Source organism: Oreochromis niloticus, linkage group LG3 (genome assembly GCF_001858045.2).
Source record: "Oreochromis niloticus isolate F11D_XX linkage group LG3, O_niloticus_UMD_NMBU, whole genome shotgun sequence".
Classification (NCBI taxonomy): Eukaryota; Metazoa; Chordata; class Actinopteri; order Cichliformes; family Cichlidae; genus Oreochromis; species Oreochromis niloticus.
This window is the reverse complement of record NC_031967.2, coordinates 73,011,779-73,022,200: the sequence shown is the minus strand read 5'-3', so window position 1 is coordinate 73,022,200 and position 10,422 is coordinate 73,011,779. Positions and strand designations below refer to the sequence as shown.

The window sequence follows — 10,422 nt, the reverse complement described above, 5'->3', positions numbered from 1 at the left end:
CTCAACATTTTGCTGCCAGGTTTCAAAGAGCCGGTGTTCTGGGAATCCATCTTAACTGACATACCATCCTACCCGTTGTTAATCTGAGCTACAAGCATACAGCTAAAATTCAGTGGCAAACCATCCTACCTTTGTCAATAACAGCTAGAAACATACTGGTTTGGCACTAGAAAATTAAGTGTCAAACCATGATACCTTTGTGAATGTTACCTACATGCATACTTTAATGGGTAAAATTAAGTGGCAAACTGTCCTGGCTTTTCGAATATGAGCTACAAGCATACTCTGATGGGCAAAGTTAAGTGGCAAAGTGTCATACCTACTTAAATTTGTGCTGGAATTACTCTGTGACAGCAGAAATCTGCATAAACTACTGTCGGTAGGACGTTTTGCCAAAGTACGATGGTTTGTCAGAACACCAGAAAGTAAATAAGCAGCAGACAGAAATGAGGCAGGTCGAATCTTCTTGCGTTTCACGCATGCGCAGTACTGACACATAAGCGTTTTCGGCCGTTTCAATGTGGACGCGCAACGCTGTGAATACGACTGAAAATGCCAGTGTGGACACGGAATGTTTTCAGAAGAGAACGCCGTTTTCCAATCTATCCGGGCTAATGTGGACGCAGCCTCATTCTTCTCTCAACGTCTTCACAATAAACTGTGAACAGATACCGAGGAGAGCAGCAGAAGACCTCATCCAGGAGCTGTTGAAGTACGATTCTTTTTGATGGCAGCAATCAGGCGGAGACTTTTACTTCCAAAATCGGACGTCTTCATTTGTGCTGGCAGCAGGGGCGATGTTGGCCCATTTTTTGGGGTGCTTCAGCCAGAGCGATGGCGGCTGTGACGCAGCGGAGCGGAGGTTGAGTGTCTGGCTTAAAACAGGACGTTAGCTGCATTTAACCTTCAGTTACTCTTTATATAGTTAGGTAGGACTCAGACCATGTTTCTTTTTAGCAGAAAAACATTACACCAGGTAACCTGCAGTGTTGAAAACGTCTTTTCTGACGATGTTTACTACTCTACAATCCGTCCTACTCTGTAGTAAAATTAGCCACATCTGACCGTCCTGTTGCTCCCATTGAAATTTATATAGCCTATTTAAAATCTAAAAATTAAGATTGTCCGTAGCCTACTGTTGTTACCACTGTCCTGTTTGCAACGGATACTGAGAGAGGACTTTTTGTTAGTGATCTTAATAGAATTTTTTTCATATTAATGTAAATTTTAATCTAATTGAATACAATCTATTTGTGTATGATTGTCAGTGCAAAGAGGGAGAGAGGAAAGAGGGGAATGTGAGGAGAAAGTAAAAGGTCAGGAAGAACCAGGTAAGAAAACAGACAACTGACAGACAAAACAGAACCTGTTAAACTGACAAAGAGACAAAACCTGATTTTACTCACACAATCTGGAAGTTGTGTTCTCCCTATATTACAGCTGCTATACAGAATCTGCAAAACAAACTGGGTTGAAACATTTCTGACCCCCTTTAACAACATTCCAACATAACATTATCATTGATTGGGGATTTTAAAATTAATGATATATTTTATGTGGTTCAGCCACAACTCTATTAAAACCTCAGCCAGTAATAGGTAGGCCAACTTTTGGACCATCTAGTTGTCTGTATGACTGCTGCAGTACATACATCACATTTGCTCACTATCAGAAAGTGCCAAACGGAGCCCTGGTGGAGTGAGGAGCTGTAAAGAGAAGTAGATGCTCTGTTTATATTCTATAAGTGTTTTCAGCTTGTTTCAAAGATTCTGTACTGCAGCTTTAAATGTTTTCCAAAAGCACACATACACTTATCAGTGTTTCTCAAACTTTTTACAGTGTGTACCACCTGATAAAAATGTCAAGCTCTCCTAAGTACCACTATGAAAGCATGAAACTCATAAATCTTACAACACAAAATTATTATTATTAAATTAGTTAAATTAGTATCTGCAGTAAAGATTTTTTCATACATTGTATACATTCTACCACAGGCAAAGTTGCCTCCATTTTTATAGTTTTTATTAATATTTTGTAATAATTTATTCTGTTTTGGGAGTGTTTTTTAATGTTTCTGTATTATACATTATACACATTAAAAGTGAATCTCTGTCCAGAAAATGCACTCAGTTTACTTTTTACTCACTATGAGCATCATTCATTATTCTCCCCCAGTAATTAAGGTTAGGATATGTATTTTTTTTTTATTCCAATCCATTCTTCTTTTGCAGCAACAACATTTAAGGATGCAGGGACTGACAGCACCCCCAAAGCTCTGATCCTAGAATCGCCCCTGGCTGGGAGTAAATAAAATACAGACGCATCTGGAGATCATCCTATGAAGTCCTGTTCTAAAGGCTGATCTGAGGAGCATTCCTCACACACACCTTTATAGGGTAAGGGGGGACGGGCGGCGCAGGTAGCCCTTTGGCACCCCTGCTCTGTAGGCTTCCACTACTCTCTCTCTATTAGTCACCCTGGGGTTGCCCTCCCCCAGGCTTGTACCTGTGGCTTCCTGTCCTGGGGGTGGGGGTTGGCTGTTCTCCTGCCCTGCAGCCCATCCTTTTGTTCATATTCAAAGACTATTTTTCTGTATGTATTCTTACCCCCTAGCACAATGTTTCATAATGTTGCAAGCAATCACGAACTCTACAGTCTGTCTAACTCCAGTGTATACCAAGCAATCTATTATTCTCAAGAGAGATAAACTCAACATAAACTGAACCCACATTAACCTCCTAGGACCTGCCGTCCACATATGTGGACATCACATTTTTGGTCATTTTGACCAAAATACTCAGTTTTGCTCTACATGGGCCTGATATCCACTTACGAGGACATTATACTGCTACTGTTCTATCAAAATTTTAAATGAATATCCTCATTTGTGGCTCTCATTTTTCTTAAAAACAGAAATAAGGTAAAAAAAAAAAAATCTGGAAATTCTTTGTTTTCACATTCATTGGGCCCCAATCGCCCAAATATCAAAGAGAAATTAAAAATGCATGTCGTGGAAGAGTTCGGGTCTTAGGAGGTTAAAGTTAGCTCGGTGCTTACCTTTAGATGAGCCCACAAACCGAGAGAAACTCCGTGATGAAGCTGGAAGTCTTTCCAAACAGGAAACAGATCAGGGAGCAGAGACCCACGTGGTTCACGCTGATCTCAGCTACGATCCAGGAGACAAGGGTGTGCAGATCGATGCAGATATCGATCCAAACATTGGTAGTGGTATATGTTCCTGTGAGTTCACTACTTTACTCCCGTTTCATGAAAAATGCAGCGCTTCTTTTTCTTCTTTGTGTTTAACGGCGGTTGACAACCAACGTAAAGGGGCATTACCGCCTCCTACTGTTCCGGAGTTAGACTGTTTACTTAACCTGGCAGGGCGAAGGACACTGGTTGTGTCCCAATTCAGGGTATGCACGCTTGAAGTACGTACACTATGCGTACTACGGACGGTGCGTACTATAAGTACCTCACACACTGCTGAGTTTGTCCTGGTGGATCATCAGGGGTGCAAAGCCTCACAGATGATGTGCAGCAGTGGGTCCCTCAGTCTGTCCTCACTCTGGACACTTGCAGTTAGGGTTGCCAACCGTCCCTTAAAAAACGGAATCGTCCCGTATTTAGAAACAAAAGTACACGTCCCGTATTGAGCTAATAAGGGACGCACTTTGTCCCGTAATACAGTGAGAATCACAAAACGTCTATAAATGTTAATGGATTTAACGCTTTGTTGGAAAACATAATTCCCAGCCCCTCTCCTGCTCTGTGACCAATGAGCTGACAGCACACTTAGCACGATTCAGATTACCGCTTATCTCATTGGTCGAGGAAAGGTCGCATGCGGAGAAGATACCGGAAGACAACAGATGAACAGCATGGCCAACAGGGAGATAAACACCGACACTGCGGCGCAGGTCTGGGACGACACTACACCTTTGACCAACAGTGCTTGTTTACCTCCTAGAAAGAAAAAAAAGGCTGCAAAAATACAGGGAGGAATGGGAAAATGAAAACACCTGGCTGGGAAAAGTGCGCGATAACACATATAAAGCGCACTGCACTGTGTGCAGTTTGCCATGGTGGACTGACTGACGTTAATCAGCATGCTTCTACTGGTGGGCACATGATGAATATGAGGGGCGTGAAAGAAAGGGGAACCCTTGACCAATTTGTTGTCCACCAGGCCACGGCAGAAGCAGATATGGTATGTAAAGATTGTTGTTGTTTTTTTAAACCCTCTGGTTAAGGTTAATATGGGCATGTGCAGTGAATATCAACGCTATGTGGCCAGAAGTTTGATAATATAATTTGTTTTGTGTAATAAACAACTGAAAGGATAGATGATTACAATGAATAGATGACTAATACATAAAGTAATACATAGATGAATAATGATGATGAGTTATGATGCGTAATCATGGGAACAAGCGGGTTTACAAACAGGCGCAGCTGATTAGCACTAGAAAAGCTGAAATAATACCTCAGCTGAAGCCACAAAGCCCGAATAAGTTGACACAGAAGAGACTTCAGTTTCAAGGCAAGGCAGAGATCCTTCCTTCCCACAGTGATTGTGGTCTTCAACAACTCTTTGAAGACTTGATTAGTCTGAGCTGCAATCTGGGATTAATAAAGTATTATTGAATTGAATTGAATTGAATATATTATATTGTATATTGAAAGCATACATATATATGACCATACCCATTTCTTACAAGTTGCATGCGTAATTTATACTTTAAAGTCAGTTGATAAACTACACAAATTATACAGATATACTGTAATATATATATATATTTCTATTTTATAGGTGACTGCTGCAGAGGTGACCCATATCTACCACACTGTAAAGCACGGTTTAAGTTATAACTCGGCTGACTGTGCACTCAAACTGACTGTACGAACGCTGAATGACTCCAGTATTGCCAAGAAGATGTCCTGTGGGAGGACGAAAGCTGAAGCAGTTGTCACAGATGTCCTGTCTCCAAAGGCAATAGAAGAGGTGATCAAAAAATTGAAAAGTGGTGCAACTCCACTCCCATTCTCTCTTCACACTGATGCTTCAAATAAGGGAAATCAGAAGATGTTTCCCTTGGCCTTGCAGTTTTTTACACCAGAGGCTGGAGTTGTCAACAAGATATTGGATTTTGTTGAAAATCCAGATGAGTCTGCAGAGGGAATAGTAAAAATAATACAAAGCTCTCTTGAAAGCGTGGGGCTATCCTTAGATCAGGTTTCTGCATTCAGTGCTGACAATGCAAATGTAAATTATGGCATTCACAACTCAGTCTTCACAAAATTGAAAGAGACCAACAGTGAGATCCTTCGTGGCAACTGCCATGCACATATTGTTCATAACACTGTGAAAAAAGCCCTGGACAAGCTCTCAGTTGATGTGGAAAATATTGTCCTGAAGATATACAGCTTCTTTTCCACCTCTGCCAAAAGGAGAGAGTCCCTGAAAGAGTTCTGTGAGTTTTGTGACGTTGAATTCCATGATATCCTGCGCCATGTTGTGACAAGATGGCTGTCACTCAACCCTGCAATCACCTGCCTGCTGCAGAACTGGGACCCGCTGAAGTCGTATCTCATCAGCATTGGTGAGGAATGTCCAAGGCGCCTGAAGGAATTGCTGAGTTTGACAGAAGACGCTGCTGGAGTTGAGGGAGAGGCAGATGTTGTGGAAGTCTACCTGCTCTTCTGTAATAATGTCATGTGTCTGTTTGAAGAAGTGGTGAAAAAACTGGAGAAGAATGTAACCACGTCTGTTGACCTTTATTCCATCATGGAGTGCTTCCTGAAAAGACTTATTCAGAGAAGAGATGATGGGTTCTACGGGTACCTAACAAGACAAAAACTCCAGCGTCTCTCGCCATCTGATGCTGATGGTGCCAGGCAGGAGTTTACAGCCTTCCTAGACACTGCCATCAGTTATGTCCGGCAGTGGTTTGACTTTTCAGAAGAAAACTGGCTTTTCCACCTGCAGCCCCTCTCTCTAGCATCTGGGAAGATTTCCTTTGATGACATGGAGAAGATCATTGAACAGCTTCACCTGGCTGGCAGGTAAGAAGAAAACATTTGCCAGTGAAATGATAAACCATGTTTTAATATTATTGATGGTTAAAAATAAATAAATACAATTGATAGATAACATATATAAATAAAACCATAATCATTAACTTTGTTTGGAGTGTATATACACACACATGCAATCTTTTATACACTATTTTACAAATTCAAAGAGTTCATATACTTAATATAAGGATGGATAAATACATAATAAATAAACTATACTCATTAAATGCTATAAAACGTTATAAACATATACAATACATTGTTTTCCATTTATTTACCACTGTAAATGTTCAATGTACCACTTAGGATTTAGGTCAACTTCTCATCTCTATTGGCAGGTTAAACATCTCTATGGATGAGCTTTATGAAGAGTGTGTCACTGCAACCAGCCTTCTGGAGCACCTCACCAAAGAACATCAGGAGAAGGAAAAGTGGCAGTCGAAGGGAACAGCAGAGAAGTGGATGGAAATTTTTCAGGCAGCTGACCTCCCCAATATGCAGGCTGTTGTATCCTTTGTACTCAGCATCCCATCTTCCACTGGGTTTGAGGAGAGGATTTTCTCTCTTATGAAGAATAAGTGGACTGATGTGCGGAACAAATGTTCTACTGAGTTAATTAGAAGTGAGCTCATTGTCAGTCTAAATTATGATATGTCTTGCTCAGAGTTTTACTCTGCAGTACTGAAAGACAAACAACTCCTAACTGCAGCAAGAGCTCAAAAAATACAAATGGAAAAAGTAGTCTCTTTCCACATAATGTAGCATTGAGCTTTTGAGTTCATGAGTTTGTTGGGGGTTTTTTTACTTCAACTTTCAGCTACAGTCAAGGCCTTTGAGGCACAAATGTTGTATTTACAGGTGTTCCACAGACTTTGTTTGCACTTTTCTAATTGCACTAAATGTTTACTGTTACAAGAATGTTTTTCTTTCTATTGTTTTCTATTAATTTATATAATTTTAGGTTAAGCAGGACAGAGTGCTTTGTGTTAATTTTGTCATTTTGCACAAAAAGTGAGGCAAACTGTTACGAAATCAGTTTTTACCCCGGTTCTTTATTCGTCGAGGGATCCAGAAATGGCACCGGAACTCAGTAGTCATTTTTACAAAACCTTTATTCATCATTATTTCATCTTCATTTAAGCATGCACTTCTAGAAGGGAAGACGAGGCCGGTGTCCCTCTGTAAAGATCTTCACCCCTTTGTTAGTCACAGCCAGCTTTATAGAAGCAGCCCTATCATAAATCCCCCACAGGGTGCTCCAAACTCTGTCTCTGTGTGTATGCACGAGCACGTGAGTACCTGTGTGTGCGCATACCCGTATATCTATGTGAGTGCACGTGAGTGAATGTATGTAAGTGTGGGTGCGCCGTAACAGTCAAAGCACTGTTTGTGTGTGTCTCTGTATACGTGACTTCCTGGGGGTCATAAAAGTAAGCTCACCCAAGTTAAACCAAATTCCTCTACACAACATAGAAAACAGAATTAACATATTACAAACACTGAGACTCCCACTCTGCATCCACTGGGCCATTGTCTTACATTTACAGATAAGGTGGAGAGTCTCCTGCAAGCCTGCTTCTAAGTAATGGCAATTATGAGTTTTTTTAAAGGTACAAGCATCAGCATCAGCAACCCCCAACTGTAGCTTCCTGACTCCTTTTATGACAGCAGACCTCCAGTGTCAATAAATTCCTTTCTCTCTAAACAGTTACACACTCTTGGGTCACAGCTAAACCAAACTGAAACTCAGACCGATCATTTCCTATTCATCTGATCTAAACAAATTTAACACATTACATTCTAATAATTATTTTCTTGTACTCACAGTACCAGTCCTTCGTTTAGGAAAGAGACCTATTTTATTGTGTTAATGTTGTCATTTTGCGTTAAAAATAAATGGCTAAATGATCATTTGTTTCCCATGTGTTCATATCACAAAGAATATGCATCTACTTAAATCAACTTCAAGTCAAATGGTTAAAAAAAAATTCACCACACAGGGAAGGGTGAAGACAATTGGGTCGCCTGGCCCTGGCTACGAGGTGTCCCTTATTTATTTTTCAGGGAGTTGATAACCCTACTTGCAGTTGTCACACGTGGAAATCAAATGTGTGATAAGCTGCAGGATTCAAACACAAGTGTAACTTATAAATACATGTTCATACTTTTATTCCACAATCAGAGTGAAAGAAACAGAGAGAGAGTGCAGGACAGACAGACAGGTGACAGTCTCTGGTGTATACACTGCTACAAAACAGCACAAGAGAAGGAGGATTTAGTGTTTGTGTTATTACGAGTGCTAAACAAGAAGAGTTCCAGATGGTACAGTGGACACATGTGTGACTCCTGTGATTAAAGCATCTTTCTTTCAGCTTAACGAGTGAACCGTCAGCTCGTTCAAACACACGTTAAAGTCCGTTTGGTTCGACACCACCGAACAGAGGCAGCAATATAACATAGCTAACATTAACAGTGCAGTGAATCCTGCTTGTGCTGTGATATTCAGGACTGCAAACCGAGCAGCATCACTGACTTTCAGCTTGTTGTGTTTATGGATATATGACTGACTTTAATTATCCATAAAATCATCACATTCTCTGTAAGATTAAGGTCGAATATATGTATGTATATATATACACATATATATACATATATACACATATATATATACACATATACACATAAGTTCAACTTGTAGCCAAGCATCTCACTGATCACTGCTGCCGTAGTGTAGATCAGCTTGTTAGTGTCGGTAATCGTGGTTGTAGGTATGGTCCGGACGGGATTCCCGGCCGCGTCCTCAAGTCATGCGCGGCTCAGCTGGCTGGAGTGTTTACACACATCTTCAACCTTTCCCTCTCTCTGTCTGTAGTCCCAGCCTGCTTCAAAATGGCCACCATCGTCCCTGTACCCAAATCCTCCACCATCTCCTCATTGAACGACTGGCGACCTGTAGCCCTGACCCCTATCGTGAGCAAATGCTTCGAGAAGCTGGTCAGGGACTTCATCTGCTCCGCACTACCCAACTCACTGGACCCTCTACAGTTCGCATACCGCCACAACAGGTCCACTGATGATGCCATAGCCCTGACACTCCATGCTGCCCTGTCACACCTGGAGAAGAGAGACACGTATGTGAGAATGCTGTTTGTAGATTACAGCTCAGCATTCAATACCATCGTTCCCTCAAAGCTGGACAGGAAACTGCAGGATCTAGGACTGAGCAGCTCCCTCTGCAGCTGGGTCCTTAACTTCCTGTCTGACAGACGCCAAGTGGTCAGGCTGGGCAGCACCACCTCATCCCCCATCACACTGAACACTGGTGCTCCACAGGGGTGTGTACTGAGCCCTCTCCTGTACTCACTCTACACCTACGACTGCACGGCCACTAACAACTCCAACATCATTGTGAAGTTTGCGGATGACACTACAGTGGTGGGTCTTATCACCAACGGTGATGAGACGGCCTACAGGGAGGAGGTCAGCGCCCTGACCCACTGGTGTCAAGACAACCATCTCACCCTCAACGTCGCAAAGACAAAGGAGCTGATAGTGGACTTCCGGAGGTGCAGAGGAGTACACACCCCCATCACCATCAACGGCGCCGCTGTGGAGAGAGTGAGCAGCTTCCGCTTCCTTGGTGTGCATCTGGCTGAGGATCTTACGTGGTCAGTACACATAAACAAGACAGTGAAGAAGGCGCAGCAGCGCCTCTTCTTTCTCAGGAGACTGAAAAGATTCGGCATGAGCCCACGCATCCTCAGGACCTTCTATCGCTGTGCCATTGAGAGCATCCTCACCGGATGCATCACCACCTGGTATGGCAACAGCACCGCTTACAACCGGAAAGCTCTCCAGAGAGTAGTGCGGTGTGCTGAACGGATAATTGGAGGTGAGCTTCCCTCCCTCCAAGACATCTACAGGAAGCGGTGCCTGAGGAAAGCGGGGAGGATCATCAAGGACTCCAGTCACCCCAGCCATAAACTCTTCAGACTACTTCCATCAGGAAGGAGGTTCTGCAGCATCCGGTCCCGAACCAGCAGACTGAGAGACAGCTTTTTCCACCAGGCCATCAGACTGCTGAACACGTCATAGACACCTCACCCTCACTACTGGAACTTCAACATTATGCACTCCATACTGTACATTAATGCCACTGTTTTGCACATACCTACCTCTGTATATTTTATATTTTATATATCTTATTTTATTGTTTACTCTATTTCATTTGTAAAACATGTATATACACACACACACACACACACGTAGAAAAACATATTTAGTACACACATTCAGTAATGTATATACCTTTATATATGGTACATATATTTATTACTTTTTAGA

The 10,422-nt window shown here is 42.0% G+C and overlaps 1 protein-coding gene and 1 long non-coding RNA gene across 4 annotated transcripts in view; one reads left to right on the top strand and one right to left on the bottom strand.

Moving 5' to 3' along the window:
• The window catches only part of LOC102077081 (uncharacterized), a 9,104-nt gene extending 5,989 nt beyond the window's left edge, over positions 1–3,115 (bottom strand). The window contains exon 1 of one of the 3 annotated variants that reach the window (XR_267902.3): positions 3,058–3,115. This is a non-coding gene — a long non-coding RNA (uncharacterized LOC102077081). Of the gene's footprint in view, positions 1–672; positions 952–1,406; positions 1,455–3,057 lie in introns of those variants that run through there. The other 2 variants (XR_002059530.2, XR_003219540.1) reach the window with 2 other exon arrangements.
• Positions 3,116–3,581: 466 nt separating this feature from the next.
• LOC102077137 (uncharacterized) lies at positions 3,582–7,783 on the top strand. Its single transcript, XM_005464100.4, has 3 exons — positions 3,582–4,210; positions 4,814–6,066; positions 6,417–7,783. The coding sequence occupies exons 1-3, from the start codon at positions 4,013–4,015 to the stop codon at positions 6,838–6,840; spliced, it is 1,875 nt and encodes a 624-aa protein (XP_005464157.1). The 5' UTR covers positions 3,582–4,012; the 3' UTR covers positions 6,841–7,783.
• Positions 7,784–10,422: the final 2,639 nt, after the last annotated feature.